This window comes from Salvelinus sp. IW2-2015, linkage group LG32, assembly GCF_002910315.2.
Source record: "Salvelinus sp. IW2-2015 linkage group LG32, ASM291031v2, whole genome shotgun sequence".
Taxonomy (NCBI): Eukaryota; Metazoa; Chordata; class Actinopteri; order Salmoniformes; family Salmonidae; genus Salvelinus; species Salvelinus sp. IW2-2015.
In genome coordinates, this window is record NC_036871.1 from 10,339,397 (window position 1) to 10,356,152 (window position 16,756).

Here is a 16,756-nt window from a genome sequence, read left to right on the forward strand (position 1 = left end):
CTTTGACGCAGACAAAAGGCCCTGTATTTGTTACCAGGCTTGCCCATTCCTTTGGGTTCAAAGGTGAAGCCGGTCTCAGAGAGAAGCTGTCCCTGCAGGTCAAACGGTTTGACAATCATTGGAGCGCGATGAAAATGTCCCTCTCGTGTAACCACTGTGACGTCCATGATCAGTTTATGTTAAAACCTAGTACTTTCCATATGCCGCTATGCTTGAGTTCACCGTCGCCAACACCCAGGGTTCGAAAATCACATCGACTATTGGGAGTGCCTTAGGCTGGACCAGTGTTGCTATTTCCAACATTTACAGGGGTGTCCTGGTTTGTTGTGGGAGTGCGCAGAACCCACGTAATCTGAATCCCCACCAACACATCCCTGGACTCCTCCCATCAACCCACACCTACCACAACATCAAGTGAGCTATTTTGTGTGAAGAGTTTCTCATGTCAAAACAAAGTAGAGCTCGCCTTACAACAAATGGAGCAAACTATTTCTGGAAGGAAACTTCAGTCAGTTCTGTCCTCTTTCTTCAGCTAATGACCAGTCAGTGGTTTGATCTGCAATAATGGAATGAAGCCAAATGAGAAAAAAATGTATGGCTTATTATAGTACTACTCTCAATAGTACTATAATAACCTGCATGAGGAACTAATATCAGGTTACAATTAGTTGGAAAGCAATGTAATAGGTAACTAGGTCATACTACTACCACTGGGTAAGCACTCTGTGTGTGTGTGTGTGTGTGTGTGTGTGCGTGCGTGCGTGCGTGCGTGCGTGCGTGCGTGCGTGCGATGTTTACGCCTGGCTGTCGGTTCAGTGTCAGTGGAGCTTGGCAGACATCATTGCAGACTTGCCTTACTGGACCCCTAGCAGAGAGCAACCACATTCCTGACTGGCAGTTCAAAGGCCAAAGCACCCCACCCCCAATGCACACATGCAGGCGCTCACACTCACTCACATGCACACACAAAGCATGTGAGCACTAAATAGATTCACACACTGATGCACACACGCACGCACGCACGCACACACACACACACACACACACACACACACACACACACACACACACACACACGCAAACACACACACGCAAACACACGCAAACACACAAACAAACCACATGAGTGCAGACACACACTAACTCAAACACCAGAGACATACCAAACATCAAGTAAAGGCTAAATGTATCTCTTTAGCATTACTTTTTGATCTACAGCAGCTATCATTGATGTGATGGTTGAACAAGCACTCTTAGGAATGTACCAAGCCCTTGCTATGGTAGCAGGCTGTTAGTAGTACCTTGGCTGGACAAACTGCTGCTGGGGAGGTTGAAGCCAGGAATAGTGGTTTTAACAGGCTTTTGCTAATGTAAAATATTTGCCGGATTTTAAGAAATGATTGTTATTTCATGACGGAATTCATGTAGCTCATCTCAAAAGGATTGGTCGTAATAACGGATCTTGAAAATGTTGTGGAAGAAAAGGAAGGTCAACACTTTCAATATCTTCAGCGCCCCCATCCCCCTCCGCACACACTCCCACACATTATCCACTCCCACACATATCCACTCCCACACACATTCACTTCCACACACATTCACAAGGAGCCATTATTTGGGGAGGCTAATCTTGACCAACAATAGAGGTGACAATCAACAGACACACAGGCTTAATTAAAGGGACTTTCATTCAGCTTGACACATCTCTGATGATCCATTAGCCACACAATGGCCTGGACAATGCTACACTGTCCCAGTGACCACACGCACGCACGCACGCACGCACGCACGCACGCACGCACGCCACGCACGCACGCACGCACGCACGCACGCACGCACGCACGCACGCACGCACGCACGCACGCACGCACGCACGCACGCACGCACGCACGCACACACACACACACACACACACACACACACACACACACACACACACACACACACACACACACACACACACACACACACACACACACACACACACGGGGGAAGGGTTTGGGTTCAGGAATTACTTTGAATTATTATGCTACACTGTCCTTATTATGTATGCTACACTGTCCTTATTATGCTACACTGTCCTTATTATGCTACACTGTCCTTATTATGCTACACTGTCCTTATTATGCTACACTGTCCTTATTATGCTACACATTATCTGGATCTGAACAAGGAAAAAAGTGATGTTGGTGACACTTTTTTAGGTACTTAAAAGAACGTCTTTCTATAGCGGTAAAATATCAACTTCTCAAATAACATCATAGTAATATGCCTGATCAGATTCATGACTTGTTTTTCTGCACTCTTAGCCAGGATAGTTTTTCTTCTCTCCTGCCCTTGTTTCTTTATCTAGGATGACCCTGGGTTTCGCCAGGCAGGGGTGTGAAAGTCAGCGTGACCTTTGGGGTTAACCTCAGACACAAATCACCATACGCTTCACAAAGCAAGGGAGCAACGGGACAGAGAACCTTTGTGAAATGGCGATGACCAAAATGTGGCGTTTTTTTGTTGTTGTTGCACAATGAGATGGGTCTTAAGCTGTCTATTCATGGACCAGGGGCTAAGATCAAAGTGCAGGCAATATAATTTGCAGGGTTAATGCATTACACTTAGAAAACATTTGTAGGACTACTTCATATTACTGAAGTCAATGTTTGTAGAGGAATCTGTGTTTTGTTTCAGCTATGAAATGTAAAAATGCAATGTAGCCTATTGCATAACCTGCCTGTGGGAACAGAGTAAACAAACAAGTAGCTTAACATTTTGCCATAAAAAGCCCACACAATGTGATGGGAGCTGATACAGAGCCATGATAAGAGGTGTCTTGTTTATTTGTCGGAGGGCTTCGAGTTGTTTGGCGTGGTCGGGGGTAACTCTTGCCGTGTGCTTAGAGTCAGGCCTTGGGGTCATGCCTCTCTCCAAGGAGAGCGAACCTCCACGTTATTTTCCTGTGTGTGTGAGTCAGCCCCACAGCACATTCTCTGCTCTTTGACTCCAATGTCCATATAAGGCAGCTGGTGCCATGGCAACCGTAGGGCTTGAATAGCAGTGTCAAATCCCTGAGCACACACATGACCCCCTCTCCCTCCCTCTCTCTCTTGCTCCCCCTTGTTCTCTTGCTCTCCTCTCTCTCTCTCTCTCTCTCTCACACACACACACAGGCTGAAGAAAACTGAGGGAGCAGGAGAAACACAGACACAGAGAGAGAGAGGGTGGTCAGTGTGGCGGCTTGCAACACTGTCTAGAGCCTAGCCTTCTTTTTTAAAATCTTAATTAAATTTGTGGACTCTGCAGCCAAAGGGAGGAGAGAAAGCCCTGTCCCTTCCCCCTTGCCTCAGCCACGGGAAGTACCCACACGGACTGAGCACAGGGCTAGGCCACAAGTCATTAGTGCTCGGTGGGAAAAAACTGACAAAAGACTGGAGTGAGTGCTTAGAGTATCTCCACTGACTTCAGAGGGGTGGAAAGGAGGCTTTTTGGATTTCTACCTCATCTGTGCGCTCTATTTTTGGAGGGTCTGAATCAGAGACTGGTCTAGCCACTACGGCCGATGATATTGCTACAGCCTAGCCCTCTGCAACAACAAACAAGGAAGAGAGGGCACTTCCTTGAGCAAAAGATCATTTTGAAGAGAGCCAGAGAGACTGGTTGATTTAGTTAAACAGAGGGGGTAGATGTAACCACAGTTGAGACGTGATAGTAGTTTTCTGTGTGCCTTGATGATATTGCCACACAGTGAGCTGTGAAACTTCAAGTTGTTTTGCTAATGGTGACCTGGAAGAGCTCTTTGTCAACCAGAACGTTGTTGGTGCTCTGAGGATTGCTGGTAAACCCGTCTCTTGCCTCGCTCTGTCTGTACCCTCACTCCCGCCGTGGCTGTAAGAGTGATCTAGCAAAAACAAGACATTGACATTTTATATGAATGTACTTCCCAAGGTAAGCATACAAGGCGTTTGTATTATTTCTCTCTAATGCCAGGATATAAGTAATATATTCCAGAAAGGCAGCAGGACTAGGTCTCTACATTAACACTATCAGAAAGGCAAACGGCATGACTGTTTTATGAGGGGTGGCCACTGCTTCGTCTCCAGGCATGTGCTAAGGGCTAGCGAGGTTCTTTTTCAGCCATTATTCTTGCCAAAGAGGGAAGGGAGGGCGAGAGAATTTCCCTCTCTAATCATGTGCAAAGTGCTAGTGAATGTGTAACTCATTCATAGACGCTAACTACCTTCAGTGACTACTGAAGATAGTATCTACTGTTCCGGGGAGTTTTGTTAAGAGCTTCAAGGCTTGTTCTGAACGTTAAAACGCATCGCTTGCGGTAAGGTTTTTGGAGACATAAGGACTAGTGTGCTCAGAACACCTGTGTGTAAGTGTAACTGGGGAGGAAGTATATTTCGTCAACTGGAGGCACGCACAGCATATGGATGTGTGAGAAACTGCTACTGTAAGTGTATCTATTTTATTTGAAAGATTCTTTCTTGCTGATATGAAAGATAAGGGGCATATCATATGTTTCGAAAACCGTTTCGCAAGTGATGATTATTGACGTTTCTAAACGTTAAAACACAGTGTCTGAATTGTAGTTCACACGCAGCCAACCGTGGGCGAGGCTAACCGGTGAAAACCCTACGGATAATAAGGGTTTTGGAGAGCTAGTGAATGGGGTGTGTTTTGGTCCGTTGTTGAAAATTTGTGTTTGATTCATTGTTTCCTGTGAAAGGTTCTGTTTCTTGGCTGAAGCGTTAACAATTCGACTTCTATAAGACAGCCGTCGGAGGACATGGGCCAAAGGAAAAAACACACAAAAAGAGTGAATAACTGAAAAAGGAGAAAGAAAAACAAAGAAAAACAGGGTATTGGAAGCCACAGGCATGCAAAACAAAAGTTTCTAAAGTGAAAGGCTTAACTATTTCCGGATCATAGTGGAAAGGGAGGAGACAAAACAGCTCTATTGTTTTTTTTCGGAGGACAAACATTCTACACCATTTATACTGTTCTATAAATTAAAAGAGGGTGTGGGTATTTTTCAGACAGACTATTTTAGTTTCCAACACACTTTAAGGACCAAAAAGCCAAACAAATTATTAAATGAGAAGACAGAGAACCTTCAAATATTGAACTCTGAACAGCGGAGCACAAAAGAAAGTCCGAAAGTTTAGACGGCAGCTACCGAAAGCTTTGGCCGTCTCCCATTCCTTCTGTGGTCTGCTAATCAAACAATGGCCATGGTAAGTGGGGGCTGGGGAGATCCCAACGGGGGCACCAACGGGCTGGGGGAGAAGGGCTATCTGAGGGGAGAGGAGGAGGACGGTTCGCCCCAGGCAGGGGGCAGTGACATGGAGGCTGGGGACGAGGACAAGGCATGTGTGGTGGACTGTGTGGTGTGTGGGGACAAGTCCAGTGGGAAGCACTACGGTGTGTTCACCTGTGAGGGCTGCAAGAGCTTCTTCAAGAGAAGCATCCGTCGCAACCTCAACTATACCTGCAGGTGAGACTTAATTAATAATTGTGATGATTTAATTATGGATTCTCAAAGTGGATGGATAATTATAACAGAGCTGCATGTGTAACTTTTTGGGCGACCCAACCCTAGAAATTTGGGTTATAGATCTGTCATTCTCATTGAAAGCAAGTCTAAGAAGTGGTAGATCTGTTCTATGTGCCCTATTTCTATGCTTCCTGTTCTTAAGTTTCATTTTTGAGTGTTTTACTTTCTGTTTTGTACACCAGCTTCAAACAGCTGAAAATACAATGTTTTTGGTTATGGAAAATATATTTAACAACGGTTTAGATAGTACAATAATTCTCTAGACTATACTTGTTTGTTTTGTCACATAAACTGAAATTAGGCGAACTATTCGAATTTTAGCAACCAGGAAGTGGTCGGAGTGATTTCTGCATAGTGCATCTTTAAAGTGCTCAAAGCGATTTACATTGTAAGAGGAGAATTCACCTCTTTCTCAACCAAACTGTAGCATACACCTGTGTAATAGCTTTGTCCCTGAGCCTTTATTTCTGATCTCTTAGTTTGTCTGTTATGGATATCCCATTTGTACAAAGCAAATGGATGCAAATAGCGAGAATGAGTCATGCATTAATACATTGTTGACTGTGCAGAGCTGTTACAATATCCCACAGCAGTGCGCATAATGGATTTAAGTCATCCCTCACTTAAAGGGATATTTGGGGTATTTGTTTCATTAGTCCACTGTTGATACAGTCCCAAAATGTTTGGTATGTCAGCAAAGTTTTCAAGATATAGAACTTTCAAAATACAGAAAGTGTCACAGTATGATGCGTTTTGCATCATATTTTGAAAGTTCTATGTCTTGAAAACTTGAGTGCTGACATGCAAAACATTTTGGGACTGTATCAACAGTGGACTAACGAAACAAATACCAAAAGACAGTTTTTGAGTGGTATTTTCCTTTAAGTGAGAGCCTTTCATGACATGAAAGGTCTCTGAAGAGAATAGCTGAATGAAACATTGTATTACACACCATTGTTTATTGGCAGATGTTTTGATTGCCCATATTATTGGTAGACAACAATATGCAACAATTGAGGATTGAATATCCACCTCTATTGCATTTAATTGTATTGTTCAGCTGTGTTGTTTTGCGGTATGCTATTTATTGATTTATATTGCATTCATACGTTTTTTTCTACAAAACTGGCCTTGAAGTCAGATGATTGAATTTCTTCCCCACTGCGATTTAGTCATCCTTACATCAGCCAGTCTGCCCATATGAACGATCCATGAGCAAGATGCAGTATTTAATATCATGGATCATCTAAGGAAAGAGAGGGATTGGGTCATACAGTATATACACAGCAAATTGTTACCTAGTGTTGATTTTTAAGTGTAACATTTCTAGTGTTGATTTAGAAGTTAAATTAACTCTGTAAGAGTTAAAATAACACTCAGTGGTGTAAAATAACCCCAGTGTTGGTGTTAATAACCAGTATTGAGTGTGATTGTGTCAGTTTTACTATGTGGAGAGTAAAACATTCCTTTCAAAACCACGCCCCTCATTATCAGATTTCCCAGCATGCTCTACTGCAGGTAGATTTTTTTTGGTAACACTTCATTTTAAGGGGTCCTTATTACAGTGTCATTACATGTGTAATTATACTGTAACAAGTATTGTAGTTAATTGTAATAACTCATAGTTACACTGTAATAACAACATGTAACTGGTTGTAATTGCGGTCTGTAATTACAGAGGCGTAACAACAAATGCATGTTACCATGCTTGTTAGAAATGGGCAAGTTTCCACTAAATTCACCAATTTAATGTTTAGTTTCTAATTACCTACCCGTAAATGCGCACTCTTCAAAATCTACACTCAACGTTGTCACAGAGTAATTGTAATATCTGCATAAGTACAATGTAATTACTAGGTGTTACACAGGATTTAGCTAGTTAAAATGAAGTGTATCTTGAAGTGTACTTGCTTGTAATTATTGTGTACCTACAAATTACGTTACCCATTCTGGCAATCTAATCATCAGCTTCTGAAAGTGCCATCCAAATGAGAAAATAAACACACTAGTTCTTACACAGGGTTTAGCTATTTAAAGTGAGGTGTAACTTTATAGTTACATGTGAGCAATTTCTATATAATTACTTATTACTCATTACCAAGTGAAAATACTTACAAACAAAAAAAGAGCTCCTACTTTAGTCAACTTTATTGCAACATGTAGAAAGACCTTACATGTCTTTCAAAATAATAAGGATTTTATTGTTATATTAATAATTGTATTACTTAGATTAAACAAATATATACACTGCTCAAAAAAATAAAGGGAACACTTAAACAACACAATGTAACTCCAAGTCAATCACACTTCTGTGAAATCAAACTGTCCAATTAGGAAGCAACACTGATTGACAATAAATTTCACATGCTGTTGTGCAAATGGAATAGACAAAAGGTGGAAATTATAGGCAATTAGCAAGACACCCCCAAAAAAGGAGTGAAATTCCTGCGGTGGTGACCACAGACCACTTCTCAGTTCTATGCTTCCTGGCTGATGTTTTGGTCACTTTTGAATGCTGGCGGTGCTCTCACTCTAGTGGTAGCATGCGACGGAGTCTACAACCCACACAAGTGGCTCAGGTAGTGCAGTTCATCCAGGATGGCACATCAATGCGAGCTGTGGCAAAAAGGTTTGCTGTGTCTGTCAGCGTAGTGTCCAGAGCATGGAGGCGCTACCAGGAGACAGGCCAGTACATCAGGAGACGTGGAGGAGGCCGTAGGAGGGCAACAACCCAGCAGCAGGACCGCCCACTCCGCCTTTGTGCCAGGAGGTGCACTGCCAGAGCCCTGCAAAATGACCTCCAGCAGGCCACAAATGTGCATGTGTCTGCTCAAACGGTCAGAAACAGACTCCATGAGGGTGGTTGAGGGCCTGACGTCCACAGGTGGGGGTTGTGCTTACAGCCCAACACCGTGCAGGACGTTTGGCATTTGCCAGAGAACACCAAGATTGGCAAATTCGCCACTGGCGCCCTGTGCTCTTCACAGATGAAAGCAGGTTCACACTGAGCACATGAGCACATGTGACAGACGTGACAGAGTTCTGGAGACGCCGTGGAGAACGTTCGCTGCCTGCAACATCCTCCAGCATGACCAGTTTGGTGGTGGGTCAGTCATGGTGTGGGGTGGCATTTCTTTGTGGGGCCGCACAGCCCTCCATGTGCTCGCCAGAGGTAGCCTGACTGCCATTAGGTACCGAGATGAGATCCTCAGACCCCTTGTGAGACCATAGCTGACACATGCACATTTGTGGCCTGCTGGAGGTCATTTTGCAGGGCTCTGGCAGTGCACCTCCTTGCACAAAGGCGGAGGTAGCGGTCTGCTGCTTGGTTGTTGCCCTCCTACGGCCTCCTCCACGTCTCCTGATGTACTGGCCTGTCTCCTGGTAGCGCCTCCATGCTCTGGACACTACGCTGACAGACACAGCAAACCTTTTGCCACAGCTCGCATTGATGGCCATCCTGGATGACATGCACTACCTGAGCCACTTGTGTGGGTTGTAGACTCCGTCTCATGCTACCACTAGAGTGAGAGCCCCGCCAGCATTCAAAAGTGACCAAAACATCAGCCAGGAAGCATAGGAACTGAGAAGTGGTCTGTGGTCACCACCTGCAGAATCACTCCTTTTTTGGGGTGTCTTGCTAATTGCCTATAATTTCCACCTTTTGTCTATTCCATTTGCACAACAGCATGTGAAATTTATTGTCAATCAGTGTTGCTTCCTAAGTGGACAGTTTGATTTCAAGAAGTGTGATTGACTTGGAGTTACATGTGTTTGTTTAAGTGTTCCCTTTATTTTTTGAGCAGTGTATATATATACAGTGCCGTGCAAAAGTATTCACCCCCTTGGCGTTTTTCCTATTTTGTTGATTACAACCTGTAATTTAAATGAATTTTTTATTTGGATTTCATGTAATGGACATACACAAAATAGTCCAAATTGGTGAAGTGAAATGAAAAAAATATAGTTGTTTCAAAAATGATAAAAATTGAAAAGTGGTGCATGCTTATGTATTCACCCCTTTGCTAAGAAGAAGCCCCTAAATAAGATCTGGTTGCACCCAAATTACCTTCAGAAGTCACATAATTAGTTAAATAAAGTCCACCTGTGTGCACTCTAAGTGTCACATGATCTGTCACATGATCTCAGTATATATACACCTGTTCTGAAAGGCCCCAGAGTCTGCAACACCAATAAGCAAGAGGCAGCACCAAGCAAGCGGCACCATGACGACCAAGGAGCTCTCCAAACAGGTCAGGGACAAAGAAGTACAGATCAGGGTTGGGTTATAAAAAAATATCCGAAACTTTGAACATCCCACGGAGCACCATTAAATCCATTATTAAAAAATGGAAATGAATATCGCACCACCACAAACCTGCCAAGAGAGGTCTGCCCTCCAAAACTCATGGACCAGTCAAGGAGTGCATTAATCAGAGATGCAACAAAGAGACCAAAGATAACCCTGAAGGAGCTGCAAAGCTCCACAGTGGAGATTGGAGTATCTGTCCATATGACCACTTTAAGCCGTACACTCCACAGAGCTGGGCTTTACGGAAGAGTGGCCAGAAAAAAGCCATTGCTTAAAGAAAAAAATAAGCAAACTTGTTTGGTGTTCGCCAAAAGGCATGTGGGAGACTCCCCAAACATATTGAAGAAGGTTCTCTGGTCAGATGAGACTTAAAATTGTGTTTTTTGGCCATCAAGGAAAATGCTATATCTGGCGCAAACCCAACATCTCTCATCACCCAGAGAACACCATATCCGCAGTGAAGCATGGTGGTGGCAGCATCATGCTGTGTGGGATGTTTTTCATTGTCAGGGACTGGGAAACTGGTCAGAATTGAAGGAATGATGGATGGTTCTAAATACAGGGAAATTCTTGAGGGAAACCTGTTTCAGTCTTCAAGAGATTTGAGACTGGGACGAAGGTTCACCTTCCAGCAGGACAATGACCCTAAACATACTGCTAAAGCAACACTCGAGTGGTTTAAGGGGAAACATAGAAATGTCTTGGAATGGCCTAGTCAAAGGCCAGACCTCAATCCATTTGAAAATATGTGGTATGACTTAAAGATTGCTGTACACCAGCGGAACCCATCCAACTTAAAGGAGCTGGAGCAGTTTTACCTTGAAGAATGGGCAAAAGTCCCAGTGGCTAGATGTGACAAGCTTATAGAGACATACCCCAAGAGACTTGCAGCTGTAATTGCTGCAAAAGGTGGCTCTAGAAAGTATTGACTTTGGGGGGGTGAAAAGTTATGCACGCTCAAGTTTTAATTTTTTTTGGTCTTATTTGTTGTTTGTTTCACAATAAAAAATATTTTGCATCTTCAAAGTGGTAGGCATGTTGTGCAAATCAAATGATACAAGTGATGTGAGGCAACAAAATAGGAAAAATGCCAAGGGGGCTGTATAATTATGCAAGCCACTGTATGTATGTATATATATATATATATATATATATATATATATATATATATATATATATATATATATATATATATATATATATATATACAAGCCTACTCAATAAAATAAACATATCTATTTAAGTGGTAAATCAATCTGTATCCTTTAGTTTGGTGAGTGGCCTAGATAGCTAGCTAATTTAGCAAAATGGGAGTGTCTTTCTCTGACCTTTTTAGCATTACAAGTGACAATGGAAATCGACAACCCTGTCTGACTGTATTCATCTGTTTGCTCCTTCTAAGCATCCTGGAGTCTGAGACCTTGCGGGAATCTGTGGGAGAGAAGAAGAATGTATGATAATTTAGCATAGCCACTAAACATTACCGCTAGTTATCATCATCATGATTTCTATACTTTAGGCGTATAGCTAATTTTCCCCCAACATCGGACACTCCCTAACTTCGGAAACACTCTAGCGGTTAGACGATTAAATCACCGCGAGCTCAACATTTAAAAGGACTAGAAAATAACGGTAAGTTTTGTGACTAAAGACACTCTTCTAGCTAGCTGACCACCAATTTTCATTGCAGTTTATGGAAGTTAAGTTAGGTTTTGAGAGTTTTCATAGTGTACACATTTTGTGGGACACGCTGTATATTGTAAAATTTGACCGCATGACAGACCACACATTTAATATACATATTTCACCTCTGAAATATAGCTAACGGATTTCAGGCAAGTATTATTTTTTTTATTGGTAGCTAGCCAACTAGTCAAACACTTCAGATACGAGGTTGGTGTCTCTTTTTTCAACAAAATTAAACGGCTATATCTTGTAATTGAACAAAATAGTAAGGTGGCAAATAACGGGGGACCGTATGTGTCACGACTTCCGCCGAAGTTGGTCCCTCTCCTTGTTTGGGCGGTGTTTGGCGGTCGACGTCACCGACCTTCTAGCCATCACTGATCCATTTTTCATTTTCCATTGGTTTTGTCTTGTCTTCCATCACACCTGGTTTCAATCCCATCAATTACATGTTGTGTATTTAACCCTCTGTTTCCCCTCATGTCCTTGTCGGTGATTGTTTGTTGTATGTATGTGTGCTAGTTATGTTCTGGTGTGCGACGGGTTTTGTACCCTCTTATTTTATTTTGTACATTTTGGTTTTCAGGGGTTTTGAATACTTATTAAAAGCTCCGTTTATACCAAGTTCATTCTCCTGCACCTGACTTCCCTGCCACCAGCACGCACCCCATTACAGTATGCCGATAATAAGGGACATATTTTTTTGCTATACTGCTTATCAAAAAGCTGAAATGTCAAACATGCTAATTGCTAACCCTAATTGCTATTGGTGTTTTTACGACACCAATAATCACAAAACATTGATGGCTTGTTCACAAGGTAACACTGTTGAAGGTAATATATTTCTTAAACGCTGTTGAATATGCCGATATTACGGGGTGCTACGCTTGGCCTAGCAAGTTGTTGTGTTATGCAGCTAGCAATAACAGTGCTTGTGTCGACACAAGTAGCTAGCTAGCTAATATGCTGGGTGTTTCTGGGTGTACCCTTGGGGTACGGATACCCTGTGAACAAGGTTCAGGGAAGATAAATCCATCAAGCCCAGCTAACGTTATCTAGCTGGTTAGCTAGTGAGTAGCGACCATAGCATATTTGCCAGCTTTAGGTAGGTAGCTAGCTAGTCAAGCTAGTCAAGGTTAGAGTGCTAGCTAATCCCAAAAAACTCAAGAGATTGCATGGAAAGTATATTATGTATTGGTAACTAGCTAGCTAGCTTGCTTGCTAGCATATTTTTATTTGTAATTGTTCTATGCATTTTTTTAAATTCTGACATTTTCAAAAATCAAAACAGGCAGAAGTCTGCTAGCTAGCGTAGTTGGTAGGCCCAACAAACAAACAACAAACCTCCTCCCTATAGGCTGTATCGTCGTTGTCGGTGATCAGGCCTACCATTGTTGTGTCACTGGCAGACTTAATGACGGTGTTGGAGTTGTACCTGGCCGTGCAGTCATGAGTGAACAGGGAGTACAGGAGGGGCATGAGCACGCAGCCCTGTGAGGGGGCTCCAGTGTTGAGGACCAGCGTGGCGGATGTGCTGTTACCTACCCTTTCCATCTGGGGGCGGCCCGTTAGGAAGTCCAGGATCCAGTTGAAGAGGAAGGTGTTTAGTCCCAAGATCCTTAGCTTATTGATGAGCTTTGAGGGCACTATGGTGTTGAATGCTGAGCTGTAGTCAATGAATAGCATTCTCACATAGGTGTTCCTTTGTCCAGGTGGGAAAGGACAGTGTGGAGTGCAATAGAGATTGCGTCATCTGGGATCTGTGGGGCATATGCAAATTGGAGTGGGTCTAAGGTTTCTGGGATAATAATAGTGTTTATGTGAGCCATGCCCAGCCTTTCAAAGCACTTCATGGCTACAGACGTGAGTGCTACGGGTCGGTAGTAATTTAGGCAGGTTACCTTAGTGTTCTTGGGGGTCTACTATGGGGGTCTACTTAAAATTGTTGGTATTACAGACTCGGACAGGGACATGTTGAAAATGTCAGTGAAGACACTTGCCAGTTGGTCAGCGCACGCTTGTAGTACACGTCCTGGTAATCTGTCTGGTCTTGCGGCCTTGTGAATCTTGACCTTTGTCTTATTCATATCGGCTGAAAGTGTGATCGCACAGTCTTCCGGAACAGCTTGTGCTCTCATGCATGTTTCATTGTTATTTGCCTCGAAGCGAGCATAGAAGTAGTTTAGCTCGTCTGGTTGGCTCGTGTCACTGGGAAGCTCGTGGCTGTGCTTCCCTTTGTAGTCTGTAATGGTTTGCAAGCCCTGCCACATCCGACGAGCATCAGAGCCGGTGTAGTACGATTCGATCTTAGTCCTGTATTGACACTTTGCCTGTTTAAAAACTTCTTAGGGCAGCAATCCCGTTAATGGGATTGATATGGCAACAGCCAGTGAAAGTGCAGGGTGCCAAATTCAAACAACAGAAATCTCATAATTAAAATTCCTCAAGCATACAAGTATTTCACACCATTTTAAAGACACACTTCTTGTTAATCCCACCACAGTGTCCGATTTCAAAAAGGCTTTACAGCGAAAGCACCACAAACGATTATGTTAGGTCACCGCAAAATCACGGAAAAACACAGCCATTTTCCCAGCCAAAGACAGAAGTCACAAAAAGCAGAATAGAGATAAAATAGAGATAAAATTATTCACTAACCTTTGATGATCTTCATCAGATGACACTCATAGGACTTCATGTTACACAATACATATATGTTTTGTTCGATAAAGTCCATATTTATATCCAAAAACCTCAGTTTACTTTGGGGCCATGTTCAGAAATGCCTCCAAAATATCCGGAGAAATTGCAGAGAGCCACATCAAATAACATAAATACTCATCATAAACTTTGATGAAAGATACATGTTTTACATAGAATTAAAGATAAACTTGTTCTTAATGCAACCGCTGTGTCAGATTTCAAAAAAGCTTTACAGAAAAAGCACAATATTCAATAATCTGAGAACAGCGTTCAGCCACAAAAGGAAGCCATACAGTTACCCGCCAAATTGTGGAGTCAATAAAAGTTATAAACAGCATTATAAATCTTCACTTACCTTTGCTGATCTTCGTCGGAATGCACTCCCAGGACTTCCACTTCCACAAGAAATGTTCGTTTTGTTCGGTAATGTCCATCATTTATGTCCAAATAGCTACTTTTGTTAGCGTGTTTGGTAAACAAATCCAAAGTCACGAAGCACGTTCACTAAAAGCAGACGAAATGTCAAAAAGTTCCGTAACAGTCAGTAGAAACATGTCAAACGTTGTATTGAATCAATCTTTAGGATGTTTTTAACATAAATCTTCAATAATGTTCCAACCGGAGAATTCCATTGTCTTCAGAAGTGCGATGGAACAGAGCTCCCTCTCATGTGAACACGCATGGTCAGAGCATGGTCAGCTCATGGCAGACCTTACTCATTCCTCTCTCCTTCAGCCCCACTTCACAGTAGAAGCATCAGACAAGGTTCTAACGACTGTTGACATCTACTGGAAGCCGTAGGGAGTGCAAACTGACCCATATCCCACTGTGTATTCGATAGGAGAAGAGTTGAAAACCTACAAACCTCAGATTTCCAACTTCCTGGTTGGATTTTTTTCCTCAGGTTTTTGCCTGCCATAAGAGTTATGTTATACTCACAGACATCATTCAAACAGTTTTAGAAACTTCAGAGTGTTTTCTATCCAATACTAATAATAATATGCATATATTAGCAGCTGGGACTGAGGAGCAGGCAGTTTACTCTAGGCACCTCTGGGCACCTTTTCATCCAAGCTACTCAATACTGCCCCTGCAGCCATAAGAAGTTAATGGTTTGTCGGAGGGTATAGCGGGATTTCTTATAAGCTTCCGGGTTAGAGTCCAGCTACTTGAAAGCTGCAGGTCTAGCCTTTAACTCAGTGTGGATGTTGCCTGTAATCCATGGCTTCTGGTTGTGGTATGTACGTACAGTCACTGTGGGGATGACATCATCGATGCACTTATTGATGAAGCCAATGACTGATGTGGTGTACTCCTCAATGCCATCGTAGGAATCCTGGACCATATTCCAGTCTGTGCTAGCAAAACAGTCCTGTAGTTTAGCATCTGCTTCATCTGACCACCTTTTATAAATCTAGTCACTGGTGCTTCCTGCTTACATTTTTTCTTGTAAGCAGGAATCAGGAGGATAGATTTATGGTCAGATTTGCCAAATGGAGGGTGAGGGAGAGCTTTGTATGCGTCTCTGTGTGTGGAGTAAAGGTGGTCCAGAGTTTTTTCCCCTCTGGTTGCACATTTAACATGCTGATATAAATTTGGTAAGACAGATTTAAGTTTCCCGGCATTAAAGTCTCCGGCTACTAGGAGCGTCGCCTCTGGGTGAGTGTTTTCTTGTTTGCTTATGGCGGAATACAGCTCATTCAATGCTGTTTTAGTGCCAGCCTCTGACTGTGGTGGTATGTAAACAGCTACGAAAAGTAGATAGTGTGGTCTACAGCTTATCGTGAGATACTCTACCTCAGGCGAGCAATAGCTCGAGATTTTGTTAGATATCGTGCACCAGCTGTTATTTACAAAAATACATAGTCCGCCGCTCCTTGTCTTACCAGACGCTGCATGTTCTATCCTGCCGGTACAGCGTATAACCAGCCAGCTGTATGTTGATAGTGTCTTCATTCAGCCACGAAATCCGTGAAGCATAAGATATTACAGTTTTGAATGTCCCGTTGGTACTTTAATCTTGTGCGTAGGTCATCGATTTTATTCTCCAAAGATTGCACATTTGCTAGCAGAATGGAAGGAAGTGGGGTTTTATTAGATCACCTACAAATTCTCAGAAGGCAGCCTGCCGTCTGGCACCTTTTTCACCACCTCCTCTTCACGCAAATCACGGGCATCTGGGCCTGTTCCCGAGAAAGCAGTATATCGTTCGCGTCGGGCTCGTCAAACTCGTTAAAGGAAAAAAAGGATTCTGACAGTCCGTGGTGAGTAATCGCAGTCCTGATGTCCAGAAGTTATTTTCGGTCATAAGAGATGGTAGCGGCAACATTATGTACAAAAGAAGTTAAAAAAGAAGTTACAAAAAACCCAAATAAATAAACAAAAAAACGATCGGTTGGGAACACGTAAAACGTTTGCCTTCTTCTCCGGCACCATTGTAGTGTAATCAGCACACTTTTCAGTGTTAACTTAACACTGAAAAGTGTGGACCCCTGTTGGCACTG

At 42.8% G+C, this 16,756-nt stretch overlaps 1 protein-coding gene across 3 annotated transcripts in view; it reads left to right on the plus strand.

The window, feature by feature from the left end:
- Positions 1-5,132: 5,132 nt before the first annotated feature.
- Positions 5,133-16,756, plus strand: part of nr2f6a (nuclear receptor subfamily 2, group F, member 6a) — a 30,607-nt gene continuing 18,983 nt past the window's right edge. For all 3 annotated transcript variants that reach the window (XM_023977015.2, XM_023977013.2, XM_023977014.2), the window contains exon 1: positions 5,133-5,491. In XM_023977015.2, the coding sequence (XP_023832783.1) occupies positions 5,223-5,491 (269 nt within the window). In that variant the 5' untranslated portion in view covers positions 5,133-5,222. The remainder of the gene's footprint in view (positions 5,492-16,756) is intronic.